This window comes from Odontomachus brunneus, unplaced genomic scaffold (assembly GCF_010583005.1).
Source record: "Odontomachus brunneus isolate Ranch 3 - 2012 unplaced genomic scaffold, Obru_v1 Obru_scaffold_101, whole genome shotgun sequence".
In the NCBI taxonomy this organism is placed as follows: domain Eukaryota; kingdom Metazoa; phylum Arthropoda; class Insecta; order Hymenoptera; family Formicidae; genus Odontomachus; species Odontomachus brunneus.
This window is the reverse complement of record NW_022639551.1, coordinates 475741-499734: the sequence shown is the minus strand read 5'-3', so window position 1 is coordinate 499734 and position 23994 is coordinate 475741. Positions and strand designations below refer to the sequence as shown.

General features: G+C 29.3%; 2 protein-coding genes and 1 long non-coding RNA gene across 7 annotated transcripts in view; 1 reads left to right on the top strand and 2 right to left on the bottom strand.

Annotated features, from left to right (window-relative positions):
* Positions 1 to 3735, top strand: part of LOC116848850 (kynurenine 3-monooxygenase) — a 52807-nt gene extending 49072 nt beyond the window's left edge. For 3 of the 4 annotated variants that reach the window (XM_032825394.1, XM_032825392.1, XM_032825395.1), the window contains 6 exons: positions 692 to 863; positions 1074 to 1349; positions 1454 to 1543; positions 2928 to 3068; positions 3169 to 3330; positions 3402 to 3735. In XM_032825394.1, coding sequence (XP_032681285.1) covers positions 692 to 863; positions 1074 to 1349; positions 1454 to 1543; positions 2928 to 3068; positions 3169 to 3330; positions 3402 to 3482 — 922 coding nt within the window. In that variant the 3' untranslated portion in view covers positions 3483 to 3735. The remainder of the gene's footprint in view (positions 1 to 691; positions 864 to 1073; positions 1350 to 1453; positions 1544 to 2927; positions 3069 to 3168; positions 3331 to 3401) is intronic. The other variant, XM_032825393.1, reaches the window with a different exon arrangement.
* A 4234-nt stretch (positions 3736 to 7969) lies between these two features.
* LOC116848853 lies at positions 7970 to 8696 on the bottom strand. The gene is made up of 2 exons (XR_004379025.1): positions 8402 to 8696; positions 7970 to 8318 (listed from the first exon to the last, which is right to left on the bottom strand). It is a non-coding gene; the product is annotated as an uncharacterized LOC116848853 (long non-coding RNA).
* Positions 8697 to 12302: 3606 nt separating this feature from the next.
* On the bottom strand, positions 12303 to 23541 carry LOC116848851 (2-acylglycerol O-acyltransferase 1-like). 2 transcript variants are annotated; one of them, XM_032825396.1, is made up of 5 exons: positions 22106 to 23541; positions 15601 to 15878; positions 14676 to 14862; positions 14330 to 14526; positions 12303 to 13732 (listed from the first exon to the last, which is right to left on the bottom strand). In XM_032825396.1, the coding sequence occupies exons 1-5, from the start codon at positions 22501 to 22503 to the stop codon at positions 13575 to 13577; spliced, it is 1218 nt and encodes a 405-aa protein (XP_032681287.1). In that variant the 5' UTR covers positions 22504 to 23541; the 3' UTR covers positions 12303 to 13574. The 2 variants fall into 2 exon arrangements, with proteins under 2 accessions (XP_032681287.1, XP_032681288.1); XM_032825397.1 differs by having other exon boundaries at positions 22230 to 22401.
* Positions 23542 to 23994: the final 453 nt, after the last annotated feature.

Below are 23994 nucleotides of genomic sequence, written 5' to 3'. Positions count from 1 at the left end.
CTTATTTATACTTGGACCTTAAAAAAAAATATTACACATTTCAATTTGACATTTCGTCAAAACATTACATAATTATTTAATATAATTATGTAATATAGTATAAAATAAATATATGAAGATATATAATTTTTTTAGTCAAAAAAGGCGAATAAAATAATTACTAGAATCCTATCCTTTGGTTGTAAATTGGAATTTGACAGTATAGAGACATTGATCACGTATAATTGAAATGGCTTAAGTGTTTAAATTTAATATTCCCTACAACTTTAATTATTTAGTGTAACAAATAAAAGCTTATTTCATTAGATTACAGAAAATTCAAAATTAAAAATCGATTTAAAATGGCTCCAGTATATCAGATTAAAGTTAAAATAAATCTTTTATTTACCAACTCTTTTATAGAGCTGCAATAAGCACCAGATTGGAGTAAAAAAATAACTTTTAAATATATGATTTTAAAGAAATTTCCTTCTAATTGTTGTTTATTAGTGTGTTACGTAAATTAGTATATTATGTTATTAGTATATTATGTAAATTAGAACTAAGCTTCTTTTTATTTTAGTTGTTATATTTATCATTAGAACCACGAAATTAATTAAAATTGACGGCTTAGATCAAGGTTACAATTTTTGTGCTGATTAGTGTTATCGCACGAGCGAGCGACACTTACCTGATCCTGTCTCATTTTCAGTACAAAAACGGGCTTGAAAGAAGACGCGGAAGCCGACCTGATAATCGGCGCCGACGGCGCGCACTCGATAGTACGAAGGATCATGTCCAAGAGACTGTACTTCAATTGCGCTCAGACGTATATTAAGCACAAATATGTGGAATTAACAGTGCCAGCTGGAGAGAATAAAGAGGTGAGTGTCGCACGATCACGATCGAACTGATGGTATTACACAAATCAATATTACACAATCAAAAGATAGAATTCTAGTAATTATTTCATTCGCCTCTTTTGACTAGAAAAAATTATGTATCTTGGTATATTCATTTTATACTATATTACATAATTATATTAAATAATTATACCTTTTGACGATAATATTACACAAATTTGTGAATACTAGATGAAGACTGATTTGCTTGAAAAGTTCAAGATGAGCGAGAGGAATCTCCACATTTGGCCGCGTGGCGAATTCATGATGATCGCGTTGCCGAACAAAGACTGCTCGTTCACCGGCAATCTATTCGCGCCGTTCGATATATTCGAGAAGTTGAAAACGCCAGAGGCGGTGTTACAGTTCTACTCTGAGCAGTTTCCCGATCTGCTGCGACTGATGGGCGAGTCGAAGCTGCTGAAGGACTTTTTCACTTTGGAACCGAAGCCACTAATATCAATTCAGGTTAATTTCACTTTTATTACACACCGTGTATCCGTACATGATTGAAATTTATATGCTTCGATAAAATTATTTACGGGTATCACCTCTTTGCGCGACTTACTTAGTGCGAGCCTTTTCACGTTGGAAAAACTGCTCTTCTGGTCGGCGACGCTGCTCACGCGATGGTTCCCTTTTACGCTCAAGGAATGAATACTGTAAGTTGTTTTAATCGATACACAACTGTTGTATAGCATAATAATATATTTATAGAACGATTTACGTAAGTATAATTTTCTGTTTTCCAAGAAATTAGTTTAATGATCGTTTTAGAGGACTAGAGGATCAGATTGCCTGAAAATCGTGCTTGTTTTTTCACAATTTTTTATGACAAACTGAATGAATATGCGAAATGTTATTTTGACATATATTTATACAACATATAAAAAGAAGGAAAATATAATTTTGATAATTAAATACTCAATATAAGTGTATGGTACATGCAATTAAAATATATTTCGTTTTTCTTTTCATTTCGTTTCATTTAGCAGTAATATCTTGACTCTCGGTGGTTCAATTTAGTTGAATTTTAGGTAGAAAATTTTCGTAAGCTTATCGTTATCATGTAAATCACTATAATAAAAATTGAGTAAAAATTAACAAAATTGCAAATATCTTAATGAAATATTATTAAATTTTCAGTTCTTTTATAGTAAAAAAATTAATATTTCAAAATTAAATATTTTCACGAGTCAGTGGTTCACATGATAACGACAAGCTTACGGAAATTTTCTACCTAAAATTCAGTTTAATTGAACCACCGAGAGCCAAGATATTACTGCAAAATGACGATCTTGAAAAGAAAAACGAAATAAATTTTAACTGCATGTACCATATACTTATATTGAATATTTGATCATCAAAATTATATTTTTCTTCTTTTTATATGTTGTATAAATATACGTCAAAATAATACTTTCGCATACTTATTTAGTTTGTCATAAAAAAATTGTGAGAAAACAAGCATGATTTTCAGGCAATCTGACAATCTCCTTAAGGGAAGGTTCTGGGTTTAGATAACCAAAAATATAAGAGATTTTTATTAATTTTTTTAAAGAAATAAATAAAGAATTCATATAGAATTTTAATACTATATACTATTAGTATAAAAGTATAAAAGTATAAAAAATTGCTGGGTGCAATGTCGCACAACGGTTCTAATTGACGGGCAACGTTATAGCTTGTGTAATAAACAAATGTGATCAGATAATTTAAAAACTTTATTAAATTTACTGGAGGCTATGAATCTTTGTTAACCAAAAACGCCTATATCTTGTATTCAATTTTATTTTTTACGCATTTTTGTTGTACTTGTTGATAATAGGAGTGAGAATATTAAAAAGCTATAAACTGTCCGTGAAAAATGGGCCAAAATAAAAAGATATTACCTAAATATTTTTTGTACTTCTACATTTGTGTAAAATTAGAAAGAAATCAGAGTGTACCTTTTGAGTAGGTTTAGTTCTGAGTTATTCTCTTTGCTAAATTCCAGCATTAATGAGATTTGTTTGTGTAATATCAGTTTGTTCTTTATTTCGTCAGGGTTTCGAGGATATTCTGATACTCGACGAATTAATGGACCGCTACGGTTCGGATTTCGCTGAAATTCTGCCCAGATTTTCAAAATTACGTTGCGACGATACTCATGCAATATGCGATCTTGCTATGTATAATTACATGGAGGTGTGTATGTATGGGGGTGACATTTTTATTTATTATCACTCAAATATTCTTACGTTCATCGATTCGATGTAATTCCTATCTACATTAGCGTTTCTTTCAGATGAGAGACTTACTAACAACGAAAAATTTCCTCCTTCGAAAATTCATAGATCATATTTTGTACACGTTCATCCCGAAATTCTGGATACCGCTCTATATCTCCGTGCAGTTCACTCGCATGGGTTTTCGGGATTGTATAATCAACAGAAACTGGCAGGACAAGGTAGAACAAGGTTGAAGTCAATATTAAAACTCATTCCGTTATAAAAACAAATTAATTTATTTTTATTATAGGTATTGAGAAGGACTCTTTGGTTTCTTGGATTCTTTTCGGTTCTCACCATTTTAGCTATTTACTTTTTTTCCTTCGGGTAATATATTACGGAACGCATTGGATTGTCAAATATTATTAAGAATAACTTAATAATAATAATAATAAGAATAACAAGAATAACACGAGAACATGTAACATTTAATTATTATAATAATCCTTAGATTCGTATATATCCTTTTGTGAATCGCATTTTATAGTAAATTCTTTTCACAGTTGATTATTTTTAATGATCTTATATGTGATGTTTTAGTATAACGGAGTTCTTTCCACAATTATAGAACTTTTGTTAATATACATTGTGTGTAATATTTATTATTGTGTATTCTATTTACATTTACACTTTGTGCCCGACTTCATCACGTTTATCTTCATTTTCTATATTTTACACACACACACACACACACACATCCGTGCAGAGAAAGAAACTTTACTCGTGTAGCTGATTTTTTATTGTCTGGGGATTATATATATATAATCCCCAGACAATAAAAAATCAGCTACACGAGTAAAGTTTCTTTCTCTGCACGGAAGCAAAATCGAGCAACTGACAATTTTTCTTGTTTGAGCATTCTTGTTTTCTTGTTTCTCAAAAAAGCATAAACTCATTATCTAATAGTTTGAACGTCCACTAATGTCCTTCTTTATTTATAATACTTCTACATCTCAGATCGATTATATTAATTCGAGGACTATCTTCTCTAGATCCTTTAAATAACGGTATTTATGCGTCTCGAACAGTTCAACCAACTGTTGTATGAATTTTTCATGGTACTCGTTGATCTGTTCTGCTGTTGGTTCTGCTATTTTTGGTAACTCGATAGGTCTTCCAATGAAATGATGAAAAATGTATAATCGATTGCAAATCAGTTTTCGCTCTTATTTTATTGAATGAAATTGCAACGCTTCAAGTTGTCAGAGTTGAAAGCCACTGCTGACATGCATGCGTAATATAATCGGTTCTAAACATATAAAAGTTATTTGTTTCTAAAAACAAATACTTATAAAAGAAAAAAAGATGCCGAGTACGTATCAAAGAAAAGAACCAAATAAAAAATACCAATATAAAAAAGACCAAAACAAAAATTATTAAAACAAAAACTACAAAAATTATCAAAACAAAAACGAAAAATATATGTTAACTTAAACAGTGCAGATGTTTTAAATTAATTTAATTAAAAAAAGAAATGAGATTAATATAATTAACCAAGTACGTATATGTGTAAGTATTTATTACACAAGTAATTGTGTGATAAATATATTGTATGATATTATAATGTTCACATATTTTGAATAAGAAAAAAATTTTTTTAAATTATTTATGTCTTATCAACTCAGAAGAAAAGTTGAGTTGAACTTTTTATTCATTATTGTGGGATTTTATTTTTCGGATTTAGAGATATTAATAGAGAATACCCTTATAGAAATATCATACTAAGAATCATTGATAATTACTTATTATCCAGTATTTTTAATACTGAAAATAAGTAATTATCAATGATTCTTAATATGATATTTCTATAAGGGTAGTATACTTAGTTCTGATTTATTAATATAAAAATAGTTTACAACGCAACAATGCGATCGCACGGGAACAGGCAAAAGCAGGAAAAAGGCCTCCTCAATCGTCTCTACGTTCGCCTTTTATCCTCATTTCACTCACGTGTGGACAACGTGATGGGAGCCTAAGTTCGATCAAATCGAATATTATAAACAAACACGTGTATACATCCGCGGCCGTTCCAACGGTTACTTGGCTTTGTCAAATTTAAATACTTTAACTACTTTGTCAATATTACAATATTAAATACCACATTATTACAGCTCATTTAGTTGAAAAATGCACGAATCAACATTTGAAAAATAGAAAAAAATAAAGAAAAAATAGATTAAACACAAAAAAATTAAAATTTGGTTTAAAAATAACAAAAAAAAGTAACTGCCATTGACGGTCCTAAGCTTGTGTGCAAAAAGAGGAGAGTAAAATGAAGAATATATGCACATGTTTATAGTATATGATCATGCACTGACACATGCGTTCACACATATACACAGATGTACAAACACACATACAAATGCAATAAAAATAGTTTATTTAGTTCTCGTAAGGAAGCAAATATTACTATCGCCCATTCTATGGCCCTCATTTCTCAAACTTTGAAGCCTCGTAATTCTAGTTTTTCTCAACATAAAAAAATTTTTATAGGGCGTTTCGGAAAGCTCTCAACTTCAACTATATGAATATTTCATCAAGAAATCCTCCTTTGAATATCCATATAAAACAGCACTATAAAAAAAAATTTTTATAGGGCGTTTCGGAAAGCTCTCAACTTCAACTATATGAATATTTCATCAAGAAATCCTCCTTTGAATATCCATATAAAACAGCACTATAAAAAAAAATTTTTATAGGGCGTTTCGGAAAGCTCTCAACTTCAACTATATGAATATTTCATCAAGAAATCCTCCTTTGAATATCCATATAAAACAGCACTATAAAAAAAAATTTTTATAGGGCGTTTCGGAAAGCTCTCAACTTCAACTATATGAATATTTCATCAAGAAATCCTCCTTTGAATATCCATATAAAACAGCACTATAAAAAAAAATTTTTATAGGGCGTTTCGGAAAGCTCTCAACTTCAACTATATGAATATTTCATCAAGAAATCCTCCTTTGAATATCCATATAAAACAGCATTATCACTTTGATAACATTAATTAATTAATTAAATTTCAAAGTGATAACATTTAATTAATTAAATGTTATCACTTTGATAACATTAATTAATTAATTAATATATACGCACCACATTGTTTATATGAATAAATAATACATATTTTAGTGTAAGTATATATTTAATATCGATTATTTTATTATTCACGTATCATATGTGTCACACGGATGATAGCTGAATAATTGCCGTACAGTTTACATGTACAATATTCGTGATGTATATGTTGTATACATGTATATGTTGTATGTCCTAACGGCTGTTCGAAATTCGTTATTTCGCTAGTTATAATATATATTGTCAATAAATCGCAGAGTATTCGAAAACATACTCGAACTTATTATTAGTGTCCTTCGGGCTATTATAAACTGAACATCTAAATTGAATTTGTATACATAATTGTCGTGTACAGAATTATTATCTTCGCTCAAATATCCAGCATTATTTCTACGTTAATATAACGATCAAAGTATTTGGTAATTATCAATTACATAAGTATATTATGTTGTGTAGAACTCAGTTTGCATCATACAAAGAAAGTGATTTTGATTACTTTTTCAATCCGAATATCTGTCATGTCTGCAAGGAGCCAAGTCAAGGCAAATTAACGCCATGTGATTCGTGCGGCATGGTCTTTTATTGTTGCAATGAGCATCAAATGATGCATAAAAGTTCGCATATGGAAGTCTGTGTATTTGTGACAATCGCAAGAAGACAATCGGAAGATTGGCAACCGAACGCACATCGTTTTAACTCATATGAAGATTGGAGGTCATCACGAAAGACATTTATCACGAAAGGAATTCAGATGAAAATAACACGTGATTTAAAGCCGTACGAGATAGAAATGATAATGTGCCCAAAATCATGATTTATTTGTCACCAACAGATTAATCTGCAAACTTGCAACATCTGCTATTCCGCTAATTATTGTGACGAGCACCAATTGAATTTTCAAGAAAAACACTTGTCTATATGCAACAACTTACTAGTATTGCATAACTAGTATTGAATATAAATATCGCAATTATCACCAACACTAAAATAAACTCATACCCACAAAATATGAAGTTATGCAAAGTGGAAAAAGGGTTTAAAGACATGTTTACATTTATTAATCAATATATTAATAGTTATAAGAGAAAAATTATGGTAAATTGGAGTGAGAAATCTTACATCTATTCGGATTATGTCAGCTCTATTGACACTATATTACGGGTTACAGAAATTCGTACATTTACTTGAAGAAATACAGATTTATAAACCGGATTGTATATATAGTGGACGCCCAGCAAAAAATCGCTTTATCGTACATATCATAGGTGTCAATTCAATAGATATAACGGGTTTACCATCATGGGAGCTTTTCTTACATATTTGCAATATATATAAATATTTGAAAAATATTAAGGAATTAAGAGTTATATTGATAGAACCAGAAATAGATTGTGAGTGGAATAAATATTACGATGTTTGCAGTCATTGTTGCATTGCAAAAAAGCAGCTTTATCTTCAAAATGCACGTGTGTCATATGAGGATTATGTGTGCACAAATTTGTATAAGCAAGCAAGTATTATTATTGCATTTCAAGCAGAATTTAGTGTAGGGAGTGCATTGTTAGATATTTTCATCGCAACACAAGATCGTAAATGTCCGTTTTTTTTCACCACTGCGTCACAAAATAAAGCAGAAGAGAGCGTAAATAACATACAAAGAGTTTTGTATGTTCCTCGAGAACAGTATTCCATAGAAAATAAATTCCGTGGTTACAGACCGTACAAAAACTACGAGACTGGTGAAATTTATTATCGTAATATTTATTTAGTTGTGTTCTTATGAATTTAAGTAATACAAGCGAGACAACAAGAAATTTAGTTAATATATAACAACGTTCGGAATTACTTTCAGTTTGGAAATGGTTTCGAGACTACATTTACTTATTATACTTCCCTTTTCCACTCCAACTCGCCCGCAGGACTGCGGGATTAATAACTGCATCACTCAGCTTTAGGGCCGTTTATATGAAGTTTAAGTTATTCATATAAAATTTTGTTCGGCTATTGATAAGCGCTTCACAGTTATTATAATGTCAACTGAGGCTTATTACAATGTCAACTGGTTCTGAGGCTTGACTTTTCAGACGAGCTAAAACGGCACAAAATAAGCAGAAAATCAAGATCCGATTATTTTCTTATTATTTTGATTTTCATCATGATTTTATATTTTACTTGGATATGTGATTGTATCCGCAATTTTTCAACATTATTGTTTATTACATGTAAATTTGATAGTATTCGCGAATAGATGATCACTTTGTTGATAAAATATACATTCACTGTCCAATATATTGTCTTTACTTTCTTTTCCTCTAACAATGTGTAACATATGTTATAGATGTTTAGTACCGATTTAATGATTACTACGCATTTAATATGAAATAATTTTGCGATATCTTGCAAAGTAACTTGGGGCTAGATATCCTATATTTCAGAACTTCGTAGTTACAATGTCTCAGACAATTAATTATTGTGACTGACTATGCAAACATGATAGAGGTCTTCTTTTATATATGTTAATGTTCCCCTTCCCCCCGCCACAGTAGTATTCAAGAAATAGTATAGAAACAAAGTACAGAAAAACCAGCTGCCGCCTTGTACAGTACCGGAAATCATTGTTAGTAGAAAAAAACTATCTCTCTATAAGAAAAGAAAAGATAAATCGAAGAAATGAAATCCTATATTATTATAGGTACTAACAGTTTTTTTTCTAAATATGAGATAAACGCGGTAGATTTCTATAGTTAATATTCTTCCGTCTATAATTCAACATATTTGACTTTGGGTTGAGATTGACTTGCAGATTTATAGTATGGATGAACCTTCAAAAGGGGTATCCGCGTCATAGCAAGGGTCATTGGGATTGTCCGCATTACAGCAGGAAACTAAAAGTTTACACAATCTAGCCAAGTTTTGTCTGTTTATGGACCTGCAAATTCGCTCGAGTCACGATCAGTATCTCTTGTTTTCGCTTTCTGCGAAATGTCTCGTTGCGTTCTTAAGTCGTTATTTGTGGACCTTGATATTTGGGCAATCATGGGCTCACAGGTAGCGAGATAAATGTCTCCTTTGTGGTTTCGAGAAGCTGAATGTCTATATGTACTGTATTTGTGTGTGTGAACGCGTGAGAGACTACCTCTTCTCTTTCTCTCTCTCTTCTCTCTCTCTTTCTCTCTCTTTGCACGCGGCCGCAGAATGATATTGTCATTCGTACAATGTCGGATACAAGACTCAGCGGCTAAGTACTTCGTTCGCTCGCAGATAAATTCTTTCGCGGAGAGATATAAGTAAACAAGTTTTATTATTTGAAGTTTAATACGATGTGGACAGTATATATCAGTGGCGTAGCCAGAGGGGGGCTGCAATCCCCCCTCCGAAATTAATTTTCTGGATTACGCTAAGTGTGAGAAAAAATTTTTTGAATGACCTTTTCTTTGCTTATTAAAAATAAAAAGGGCTGAAAGGGCTGCAGTTCTCCCGAAACTTTTTTCTGGCTACGCCTTTTTTTTGGTTTCTAAAAAGTATTTTTAAAAATTGCAACATATTCAATTTTTAGACAATTTGGCTGAAACTACTTTTCCCATATGTTTTGCGGGATCTTTTAAAATTATTAATTTAGAATGGCAAGACTTTTATATTATTATCTTTACTAAAAGTATTATTTTTGATACAAAATATATAATTATAATATTTTTAAAAGCATACTTTTTTACAAATTAATTTGATATTTGAGTGATAGCTTGTAATCTCTGCATACAATTAATGTAATCTATGCATCTCTGCATAGAATACCTATAATTGCTGGGGAATAATAATTTATATTCCAGCTACGTAATATTTTAACAATGTATATAACAGCTACATAAAGTTTTATACATTAACGTTTTAGTAACACGTTATATTTCTGTTATATAGCTGCAATATCGTTTGAGTGGAAAATTACAATTAACGTATTTGTTACAAGTAACAAACATGTTATATTACACTTCAGACAATATAATGTTTAAAATCGGGACATAAGACGTGTTAAAGATAATCTTTAAGACATCTTAAAGACATTTATACGTAAATCATTTGAAAGACATCTTAAAGATGATCTTTAAGATGTCTTATGTCCCGATCTTAGACATTATGTTGTTTGGAACGTTACATTCCGCTATATTACGATGTAACTGTTCTATTATTGTGTTTGCTGGGGTAGCACTGATGTCAGACCTCTTTGATCGCTGATAAGGACCCCAATGGTTATGTTTATTTCAGTTAATGACAGATCGCAGTAATTGTTTAAAGAAATTAACCTTATTTGAATATTATCCAATCCACATATTCCCACTTTCTTTTCTACATCGATTTCGAGAAAATCTAATATATCGTTGGGATCAAAGAAAGAGAGATTCCTCGATTTTTAAACAAGAAAATAAACGGCGATGAAAAATGTAAGCTTTTCTTATCGAACAAATACATGATTTCCCTGTAGCAAGGCACTTTCAACTGCTAATTAAAAATGTGTCTAATCCAGGAAATAATTTTTTACTGTCCGATATTTTTGTCTCAATTGCATTTGTTATTTCAATCCTTAAAATTCTATGCCGTAATCAAACAAGTAAAATTTCGCAAGTCCTACGTCAATTGTCCTCACCAGCTTTATAGGGAAATAATTGCAGAAATAACGTCAGAGTACATTATTTCTCACAAGTTTCATCCACACTGGTAGGTTGAAAGGTAAAGTATAATCGTTCTTTAAAGTTAATTTGTTTCACTTTTGTTTTTATCACCATAGATTAAAGTTGTTATTATTTGAGATAAGTGGATAGTTGTGACAATACTATATTTAAGTAAATTCGGTCAAAGTTAAACAACATTCAATAAAAATGAAGTAAAATTTCAACAATTACTACACGCTGAAATATCTCGATGAGAAAATAGACAGAAACTTTTCTTTAGGATTCAAAAGCTTAGAGTGTATGAGTTTTTGATAATATTCTATGGGCTTTTCGTAAAATGTTTTTTTTTTATATGAATTTTTAGAACATAATATTATATATTTTTGTTGTTTATTACATTTTTATTAATATTATTGCAATTAGTTTTTAGATATTTTATAACATAATATACTTTATAACATAATATACTTTATATACTTAACATTTTTTCACATCTGTGAGATATTTTTATTACAATTTTATAACTTTTTGAACAAATAAAATAAATCAAAAATACAAAAAGGGCATTAAAAAAGTCAAGCACAGATATTAAAATGCGATAAAAGCTAATAAAATTAGTGACTGTTTTCCATAGGTAAAATAAAATAAAAATCTAATTGTAATTTGTGTTTCGCGAAGAACTTATAAATATAGTTTAATTATATATGATATAAATGTAAAGAAATATTAAAAATTTACTGGTTGTTTAAAAAAAACTAAGGTATCTAAAAAATTTCAAATGCATATTTCTTAAAATTATGTTTTCAAAATTAGTATGCAAAATTTCTCAAAGACTATCAAATTAATTAACTACGTATGTGCTTGCGAGAGAGATTACTTTTTTCGATGAGAAAAATATGTTTCATCTTTCATCTTGCGTTGACGTAATTTTGCGAATTTTCAATTATTCGTAAAATCTGATGAAACCTCAGTACACATGTATTGAGAATGTGTGGATAGTTTGAAGGTAATCGGTTCAATAGTCTTCGAAAATCTTACACGTCAATTTTGGAAACATAGTTTCGAGAACAATGCGTTTTGAATTTGAAGTACGACGCTTCCAAACAACTATTTTATTTTTAATATTTCTTCCTAATTAATAAATTATATATGTCAATTTACAAATTAGTATGTTACTTTTCCAGCTTTCTCCAAAAAAGTTCCCATATGTTACTTATTTTTCGGGCAACTGAAACTAAAAGTTATCCTAACTATTAAAATATACAGTGGCAGGGTTGGGCAGATACATATTTTAAAGTACCTGAGATACATAATTAAATATGTATTTTATTTAAATACAGTATTTAAATACTAAATGATTAAGTATCTTTAACTTTGTAATTAATTACTTAATATAAATGTATCTTGTATTTAAATGTATTTATGTAATTACTAATTTCACATTTTGTCTCTTATCGTCGCTATACCAACGCCGTCTGTGTATCGGCCGTGTAGATACACTTGTCGGTTGTCAAAACAGTTCTCATTAAAAGAGAGCGGACTTTGTTGCCGTTTTCTCCGTTCTATATATCCCCGTCACTATATATGTTGCTTATTATTTTTATTTAATTTAATTTTTATTTTATAAAATTTATGAGTTAAATAATTTTATTTTTGGCAGACCAAAATAATAATAAATAGAGCATACTCTATATAGTATATCATTAAGTCACTATATAATATATTATTATCTTATAATAATTGTTTGTATTTTATAAAATGCTTGAGTTAAAATAAATAAATTTATCTTTCAAAGTGTTGCTTTTCAACTTTTGATCATATTTTCATACGATTCTACTTCCAGACTATATACTTAATATTAAAGTAATCGCAATAAGATTATTTTCCACATAGCACGTAATATTACTGAAATATTGCAGTAATATTACAATATCACGCGAATATTATATTAATATTGCAATATAGTGGTAATATTTTTGTGATATTTGTAATATTTGTAATATTACGTGAATATACCAGAGTACATACAAACGCAGCAAAACACGTGTTCTTATGGAATAATAGCGTACTTATATTTCACATTAGAAACATTCTTTCAACATATATTTTCTTGCATTCGAAGCTCGTTTTGAAAAAGTTGCAGAAGCAAATCTCTTTCGGATTTCGGAGTGAAACCTTTTCTTCTATACAGAGAAAAATATTATTTGCTTCGTAAGAAACTTTTGATACATGCAGCTATGGTTTCGTGTTGGTAACATGTTCAAATTCATGAATGATATGGCACCAGCACGTAACAAAAAAATTTCAATTCATGTGAAAAAATAAAGACTAAACGAGAGAGAAAAATCTCGGTAACGAAAAACGATATCTCTGTTATCACAACCGAAAACATTCGTCTGAATATTCGTTACTCCTCGATTGAAGTAACTGAGATCAATTGACTGTGGATGAAAATACTTTAAAGAATTTTTCTTGATTTTTCTTACAATCGAGTTTTCATCTAATATACAGATAAAAAATCAGCTACACGAGTAGAATTTCTTTTTCTGTACGGAAGCCAAATCGAGCAATTGACAATTTTTCTTGTTTGAGCTTCTCAAAAGAGCATAAACTCACTATTTAATGGTTTGAACGTCCATTAATATTCTGTAAATTTATAATACTTCTATATCTCAGATCAATTATATTAATTCGACAACAATCTTCTCTGGATCTTTCAAATAACTGTACTTGTGCGTCTCGAATAGTTTAATCAGTTGTTGTATGAATTTTTCATGGTACTCGTTGATCTGTTCTGCTGTTGGTTCTGCTATTTTTGGTAACTCGATAGGACCTCCAACTAAAATATTGAAGAATATATAATCAATTATAAATCGGTTTTCACTCCAATTTTGTTGAATAAAATTGCAATGCTTCAAGTTGTCAGAATTGAAAGCCTCTACTGACATGCATGTGCAATATAATTGGTTATAAATATATAAAAGTTATTAAAAAAAAATATACATATATGTTTTCTTAATTGAAAATAAATTCTTTCTTTCAAATTTCATTAAAATTTCTTTAATTCTGACAATTTAAAGCATCCTGAGAAAAAAAGTTCATATATAATAATATAGAAATATATATGATTACATATAATTATATGTGCAATTTGTATATATATGTGACTTTATATATGACCATATATAACTTTAATATATATCCATATATAAAACAAATACTGTTGAATGAGAAAAGGAGAAAATAATTTGATTTAATCAAACGTCGATATCGTGGACTAATATAAACATTTACTTTAATTGTATCTTTACAACAATATTCTTTTCAATATAATTATATATGATCATATGTGGCCATGTATGAACAAATTTATATATAAATTTTTTTGAGCGTAATGTATGCTATTATAATTGCGAATATAGTAAAGATACTTTACCGACTACGGTGATAGGTGTTCGATTAGGAATAAGTCCGAACGAATATTGAAAGTATCCTCTACCCCAGAATATAGTGGGTATTAATTTTAATTTAAAAATATAATCCCGGAAACGCCTAAAGAATGATCCTTCCTTCTGGTGCAATTGATTGAACAAGTCCGTTTCGCCGAAAGTGAATACGGGAACTAACGTTGTGCTGAATTAAAATAAATATTAGATATTTTAAGTTTAAGTTATATTAAGTTCGACTTTATAGCCATATGTTTCTGTTTTTCTTTATGCATACACATACGATTTGTTTACTCCTTTGAAAATTATTATATATGTAGAAGTGATCATTTTTACCCATGTTGTAACGCTAATTTGATGAAACCTTTCCTCCTCTTCACTATGGTACGATATGTGCCTGGTTTCGCCTCGAATAATTCCGCAGCACCGCCGACTACAAGTAATGTGGCTCTTCCAGTGAATGGACTCTCTGGCGGTGTTGACAACAAGTACCTGATACTTTCCACGCTAGAAGAGCAGCAACCTGTATGTAATGATTATAGTCATTACAATTTCTATATTTATTATTTATTCTATATTTATTATTATGTATATTAGGTTGTTACAATTTGGCTTGTATATTAGGTCGAACTAAACAAACTATTTTCCAAATAACTATGTACACGTTTAGTTATTAATTAAAGAAGTTTGGTACAGTTGTGCGTGTTAATGCAACATATTTTTTTAATTTAATGACATTTGATTTCTGATGTCTTTTAGGCATTATATTTTAGACGTCTTTATGACTTCTGTTGAATGACGTTTTTAAAACCATGTGAGACTGCCTACATTACCGACTATGAAATTTATACACGGTGTTGCTATGGTAAATATTATAACGACCACTTAGTAAAATATTTATTATATTATTATATTTATTATATTATTATATTATTATATTCACTGGAAATCACGTGAAAAACAATTTCCACAACTGACTCGATTGTAAAAAAGTATTTATTAATTCCCGCGACATCCGTTGCATCAGAAAAAATATTTTCAACTGAAGACAATATTAAATTGTTTCGTTGTGATGGAACTTGCTTTTAAAAACGTTATAACAAATGTTTTTTTTCAAAATAAGTTTATACAGTTTTTATTTTTGAAAATAAGTATATACAGAAAAATATTACATCGATTTTGGAAAGACCGAGTATGTCATTGACTCATTGGTCTTTAAGCGTGAAAGTGAACGGAGATGAAAAATGTTGGCTCTTCTTACCAATCGAAATTAAGAATTCCCTCATAACAGGTACTTCAAACAATTTATGGTGAATGATCACACGTATATCCAGTCCAGGAAATAATTTTCTACAATCCAGTATATCCGTTCCGAACGCGGTCGATATTCCTGTTGTTATGATACCGTGAGGTATGCAAACGAATAAATAAGATTTTGTGGGGTCTAAGTCAACCGTCTTCACCAACTTCATGGGGAAGTAGTTATAAAAGTAACGCCAGAATGCATTATTTCTTAGAAATTCTGTCCATTTTGAAGGGCTGAAAAACAAAGTACAACCATTCGTTAACACCACGGTAGAAATAAAAAAATTAATTCTTTATTGCATTTTCTGAAAGGTTATATATATTTTGATTGAATAATTTTGAAAGATTGTTTAACGATTCGTTGAAGATTGACAAAGAGGAGAATTTATGGAACGTTGTCGAAGTGCGTAGGTGATTTGAAGGTTCACTGAAGATGATTTTAAATTAGGACTATCGCTTCGATCCGTTCTTCGAATATTTCAACATATAAACGTTTAGCATATATCCGTTTAGGAAACACCTGATGGAAACTGTTTTGGTATAACTAAACGTTTAATCGTTTAAACGGATTCTGTAATATGTACACTGAGAGAAAAAAATAGTTGGAATAACTATAATCTCACTATATTTTATAGTTCATTTTGGCCTCAAACATATATTTATAGTTCATCTAAACATAAAGATATAGCAGAATTAAAACAGATTTATAGTCACCATCTTATTACTATATGTATATAAAGCACGCTTTGGGAATATAGTTATATGTACCTATATTTTCCAAATATTCCAATTGTATTGACTATATAAAATAATTAATTTCTCTTATCATTCAATATTTGTAACCTTATATTTTTATATTGTAACCATATATTTTTTATTTCAAATGATTATAATTCTTGGTAAAAGTTTTACATGGTCAGTTATACTATGCTTATATTGTAAATATTACAAACATTATGCTGAAATTTACTATAAAAATAATATTTCTAACTATAATCTTTTTACTGTGCCATTATAGTTTCAAGTATCATACATTTTCCCTCAGTGTACTTTTTAAACTACAATGTATTTTTCACTAAAATGTATTAATATATTAATATTAATATATGTATTAATATATTAATTACTAAAATAATATATTTATAACTAGTGGTTTAGATAAAAATGTATATATAGCATTGCAAAAAATAAAATCTCGCTGAAAAAATCAATTTATAGTAGCAACTATTATTAAGGCAGTTTGCAAACACAACGTCATTACATCCAAATTATATGGAAATCAACAATTCTACCGCCATAAACGTTGAAAGTTGACACAGTTTATAACAAAGTTGTAATGTGCAGATTTTGCAGTGAAATGTTATTTTTACTAATTAGTGAGACATAAGATAAAAAAGTAAAATGAGAATATTTCTATTAAAAATCAGTGAATATTCACTAATTATCGGTGAAATATAATTTTTATTGACTTAATCAGAAACATTTTTATTGATTTACTTTAAGGGAGTATACACGTATATTTGATAACAACACGAATAATTGTTTACACAACTATGACTGGTCATGATTTGGTCGGATGATGTGCAAGTTTAATGCCTGATTAACGTGGTGCGTGAGTTTGAAATGATTTTAGTGTATTTAATTAAATATGGAAGTCAGATAGAGGGGAAATTACTTAGGAATGAGCGTAAGTAAACGTGAAATGGAATATTAAGTAGGAAAGTAGGATTCAGTGCGCAAGAAGTACGTAATTGATATAGGTCATGGCGTCGAAATGACTATTTAAAAATGTATTTGTTCTTAAATACTAATAGTTTTAACCTTCGCAGAAACTGTTTCTTATCGCTGCAGGTTGAAGTCGTTTTCTACGACTAGTAAATATCGAAGAATATGAATAATTATGCGAGATATAGTAAATGAGTAGTGACATCTGTCGTATACTTTTACATTAGGTGAAATTAAACAAAAACATCTACCTTTTTCCTAATAACTTTGTAGATTTTTATTAATTAGATAACATTAACATATTATCGCAAGTGATCATCTACCAATTTTTTTAAATTAATAATTAATATAAATTCGTAACATGCTTCTATGAGAGCTTTGAAAGTTGTTCTGGGACATACCTTCGTTGCGCGATTGTATTGTGCTAAAGTGACTGAAAAATATATTTCATAGGGTGTATCAAATATTTTTCTATTTTATAATATTTATTTAGCTGAGATACAATGAGTCAAATCTTCGTTACAGCGCGATTAAAAATTCTGCAGCTGTAAAATTTTAAGATTTAATTGTAATAATATTTATTTACATTGTTTGTGTGTGTTCTTATCAATGTTTAGTTATAAATTGTATAAAAGTCAGTTATGATTTTATTGATTATATATGTTGATAGTTATTTTTACGAAGACTTTCTTGGACCTAATTTTGTTTAATAGTTATAAATTTGTCTTATGTTTGTATTAACTAAATGTCTTAAATTCAAAACTAAATGTCCCCAATTCAAAAACATTATTATTTATACGCATTTGATCGTAAGTTACATTACAATAAATTATTTCGAGTAAAATATAGATTTTTTTTACCAACTACGTGTTAAGTTTTTTAATCATGAAATTTCTTGTAGCTTTTTCACTTTATCTCTATGTGTTTCGATTATCTCATGAAGTGGTGAAATAATTTATAGAATATTCCCTAAAGTACAATTAGTATATTTGTTACTGAAAGGCTGTTCTTATAATTGGTGGTTTAGTTATAAGTATAGCACTAAAATTAATAAAATTTTATTGAGAGAATCAGTTAATGATAACGACTGTTCGCGTTATTGATGCAGCTTGCAAACGCAGATATTATCATTGCACACAACGCGCATTAAAGTTGTTAATTCCATCATCACAAACGCACAAATTTGTATTTGTATTATAGCGTTTAATGAATTTGTGTAAAACACAAATTCAGGATTGCGAATAAATAATTACTTTATTAATTGATTATCGTGTTTAATTAACAATTGATATAAGTCAATTTAATTGGAGACGTTTACTTGATAATCGATTTTAACAAATTCAGTAAAAAGCCGTTTGACTGATGATTGATTTCAACGAATTTAACTGTTTAATTGACAGTTAAAATAGGCAAAGGGCATTAAAAATAGATTCAATTAATAATTGAACTTAGTAAATTTTATAAAAAGTCGTTTAACTGGCGATTGAAGTTGGCATATTGTGTTAAAAGTCGGTTAATTGATGATTGATATGAGCAAATTCAATGGATTCAATTAAAGATCGTTTGGATGATTAGTATAACTAGTGCCCTTTCAACGCCGGTCCTTAAATTTAGCACTTCTCAATCATTGACACCTTCCACAATATTACGAAGTTATGAATATCATTCACAAAACCAATTATAACCTTAAACAATTGAACGTCCCTCAATTTAATCAATTGAATTTGTATTAATCGTCAATTAAACAGCTTTAATTAAATTTCCTAAGTTCAGTTGTTAATTAAACAACCTTTGATTTCGTTTATTCATATCAATCGTATTAAACGGTCTTTAATTGAATTCATTAAAATCAATCATCAATTAAACATTTTTTGATTGATTATGCTTAAATACAGATTATGACTAATTATACGAAGGAAAAAGCCTACGTGCGGTGTGATATCACTGCTTATTGGCTTTCTTCATTTTGTCAAGAAGAACTAATAACTCTTTGTTTAAAGAGTTATTAGTTCGTTTTATCTCTCGTTTTTGTTTAAAGATGTACGAACAAACGGACTCAAAGGTAGTAAATGGATACATATTTAAAAAAACACGTATAATCGTTTACTTTATTATATCTTTTTGTAAATATATATGCTACATACACAAGTTTAAACGTTTTGCTTGTTTAAATGCGTAATATAGTTCCATTTTAAATGCACGTCTCTTAAGATAATCTTTTTAAATCTGGTCCGAAAGATATTTAGAAAGCTATTCATCTGATTTACTTTTATCTTGCCGCAAATTTTTTGTAATCGAATTTTTTTCTGTTTACTCATATACGGATTTTTTTTTTCCAAAACTCATTAAAAGCAATACAAAAATTGACTGAAATATATAATTTTTTTATAAATAAAATTTGATATTTTGTCAAAACAAGACATTTCTCAAACTCCTATATACAAAGTCATTTCTATGTAATTTTAAAAAAATTTTATTTCATTGACTTCAGATAAATTGTTCAGAGGTAATCATTTGAACAGTGTAAACATTTTTCTATATTTAGAGATTTCATTTTACGAAGTCTAGCTCGTTATATATTTTAAATAAACAATAAGACAGAAGTCATTTTAAAATATGTACTATATACATGTGAAATGACTATTTAAATGATTGTTAAAAAAATGTATTTCTCCTTAAATATTAATAGTTTCAACCTTCGCTAAAAACGTCTCTTATCGATACAGGTCGAAGTCGTTATCATTCCAAATAAGCAGTTATAATGAGCAGTTACAATGACTAATATAAAGGATATCTTAAAATAATCCTTGAAGCTCTCGTCAAGGTATAATATGAATTAAAGTGAACAGAAAAGTTCTGTACCATTTTGCAATGTCCGCAAAAGTCAGTTATGATTTTGTTGATATTTATATTTGTTGATAGTTATTTCTACGGAGACTTTCTTGTTCCTAATTTTGTTTAATTGTTATAAATATCTTGTTTGTATTAACTAAATGTTTTAAACTCCGAATTCAAAAACATTATTATTTATACGCATTCAATCGTAAGTTACATTACAATAATATGTACGAAGATTTTTCTTACCCACTATATGTTAAGTTTTTAATCATGAAATTTCTTGTGGCTTTTTCATTTGCTTTGTCTTTATGTTTCGATTACCTCGCAAAGTGATGAAAAAATTTATAGAATTCTCTTTAAAGTATAATCAGTATATTTGTTTCTGAAAGGCTGTTCTTATAATTCGTGGTTTAATTATAAGTATAGCACTACAATTAATAAAATTTTACTGAAAGAATCAGTTAATGATAGCGACTGTTCGCGTTATTGATGCAGCTTGCAAACGCAAACAGTACACGGAAAAAAAAGATGTAATGCCTAACAAATAATATTATATAATAACCTAACAAAAAATATTTAGTTGTAAGCAAATAGCTGCATCATTCTACATATCTTTGTATGACAGTTATGTGTATGGTTGATTTGACTTACTTTGGTATGTCAACTACATCAATGAAGTTGCACGTGATCTGGTTGTGGCAATCAGAAATCAGTAAAGGGATTATTTTGCAAGCTAAATATATAGATAAGCTAATTATCGATATAGTTGCATTAATCAATGTTATATTGCAAAGCAGCGATGTTAGAAAAAAGAGCAATTCACTACAGCTAGAGATGTATACATGTGAAAACTGGTTCTGAGTGTGTAAATATATATTTGTAGTTGCCGCGTAATGAGTCGCGTTTGTATTAACCATGTATTAACCATGTATTAACCATGTATTATCAGTGCTTCAACATAAGTAACTCAGCCATTGTTCTTTGGTTACAGCAACCACATAAATAGTTGTTCCGTATTTTACTATTGATGGTACTATATCTGGTTGGCACAATCAGATTTCTATATGGATCAATCATATTGTTTTTTCCATGTATTATTGCACACAATATTTATTGTAGTCGTTAATTCCATCACCACAAATACACAAACTTGTATTTTAGCGTTTAATTGATTTGTATAATACAGATTTAGGATAAAACGAGTAATTAATTACTTTTTTAATTTATTATCGTGTTTAATTAATGATTAATGATATAAATCCATTTAATTGGAGACCGTTTAATTAACAATCAATTTTAACAAATTTAATAAAAAATCATTTGATTGATGATTGATTTCGACGAATTCAATTAAAGACTGTTTAATTGACAATTAAAATAGGCAAAGGGCATTAAAAATAAGTTTAATTAATAATTGAACTTAGCAAATTGAACTACAAGCCGGTTAACTGACGATTGAACTTAACAAATTGTGTTAAAGGCCGGTTAATTGATGATTGATATGAGCAAATTCAATCGATTTAATCAAAGATTGTCAAATTACGTTTAATATAACTAGTAACATCTCAACGCTGGTCCTTAAATTTAGCACTTCTGAATCAATGACATCTTCGACAATATCACGAAGTTCCAAAAGTTATGAATATCATCCACAAAACTAAATATAACCTCAAATAATTAAACGTTCCTCGATTTAATCAATTGAATTTGCATCAAAACCGTTAACTAAATAGCCTTAATTAAATTTCCTAAGTTCAATTGTTAATTAAACAATCTTTGATTTCCTTCATTCATATCAATCATCAATTAAACGATCATTAATTGAATTTATTAAAATCAATCATCAATTAAACATTCTTCGATTATTGATTTATTTTTAGTTTAATGTAGAGGATTACCTTCGACCATTGCAATTGCGAGTGTCCCAGTCATAATACATCCAGAGAAAATACAGAAGAACAAGGTAGCGTATCTGCGTGTAAATAAGAAGATAAACCATGGTAATTATTATGATGTGATTACCGAAATTTATTATGAAGATCCATGTCGCGGCGGCCAAGGTCTGTAGTCTTCTTTCAAGAGGTATATTTAATGGTGCAAATCTTATTCTCCAAATTTTCATGTTTCCCGGTGACATGTACTGTCGGTTATGTTGAGTTTGAAGTACTTTCATTGAGAGCGCTGTGCGCTTTAGACATTTATAAATATTGCCCGTATCATTCGCTCTGATGATGTAAGCGCATAGTAATGGCTGAGTAATGGCGTAATCGTTATATAGCAATTTCTGCTCGTGCATTACACAATTATATATTTTTGCTCACTTATTTTATGAATATAAGATAACAAAAGTGTTTGTTTACTGTTCATGGATGTCCAATTGAACAATGTTTTAGTGAAAACATGGATTTCAATAAAAGAACTATTTATTCAAAGCTATTGAAACTGACCGTATTTGTGACCGCTAATAGTTAATATGGCGCATCATATTAGGTGTTTTGATTAGTTTTGAGGGTTCACTATACATATATGGCTGTAACCGCAAATCTATCAAAGATATTTGGAAAGTTGGTCATTTTAAAACTTAGACATTTCTATAAATAATAAAACACGTGAGTACTCAGTTTTGATGATTCAAAAGTGGTGATCTTGATTTGAAAGACAAAAAACCTTCAGATGAACTAAAAAAGTTCGAAGATGCCGAATTATAAGCATTATTGGGTGAAAACTCAACTCAAACGCTTCAAGAATTAGTTGAAGCATTAAATGTTGTTAAATCAATCATTTCTGATTGTTTACACGCAATGGAAAAGATTAAAAAAGAGGACAAATGATTTGTCTAAATTGATTATTCAAAATCGTTTAACCATATGCATTTCATTGTTTTCTCGTCAAAAAAGGAGCAAATTGTAATTTGTATCAATATCAATTTGTATAAAATTGTAACTGGCTGATGAAAAATGATGGTTGTCGAGAAATGTGTGAAAAATGTAATTGTTAGTAATATGGCTGTCAGCGACATCGAAAGGTACGCACTCTTCCTCGGCTTATTTAACGAATCGTTATTAACAGTTTTATTATAGTATTAGTAATATCAGTATTATTGTAAACTCTGAATTCCAACAGGATATATTGTGGAGAACATAGTTTTCTTTGAATCACATCGATATTTTTTGTGGCTACCGAGAAATAAGTAAAAAATATGTGCTGCATGTTTAAATTCGGGAGGGTCCCGATTGCCTACAAATTAATTGCCTACAGTATCGATTGCTGACATTCAACTTATCTACATTTCATTTGCACACAAAAATTATTGCCTACAGAACAATTACCTACAAGTTGTATTACGCACAAATAAAAAATTAAAAGCCGAACGCTCGTTTGCACACACGACACTTGCGCACAAATTACATTGCACACATAATATTATTGCCTACAGTATGATTGCCTACATGCTCTATTGCGCACAAATAAAAATTAAGAGACGAATGCACGTTTGCGCACAAAAATTATTGCCTACAGTAAGATTGCTTTGAAGTTCTATTGTGCACAAATAAAAAATTAAGAGACGGACGTACGTTTGCACACACCAAACTATTGCGCACATAATATTATTGCCTACAGTACGTTTGCCAACAAGTTCTATCGCACACAAATAAAAATTAAGAGACAAACGTACACAAAAATAATTGCCTATAATATCATTGCCTACAAGCTCTATTGCGCACAAATAAAAATTAAAAGACGAACGTACGTTTAAAAAATTGGTAATTATCCAGTTATACCGTCT

Coding starts and splice junctions, on each gene's coding strand:
- LOC116848851 (XM_032825396.1), bottom strand. CDS start 22,503: ATGCACGAGCAGAAATTGCTATATAACGATTACGCCATTACTCAGCCA. Junction 14,863..15,600: donor GGAATTCTTAATTTCGATTG/GTAAGAAGAGCC, acceptor CATTACATACAG/GTTGCTGCTCTTCTAGCGTG. Junction 14,527..14,675: donor AAATTAGCGTTACAACATGG/GTAAAAATGATC, acceptor ATTTTAATTCAG/CACAACGTTAGTTCCCGTAT.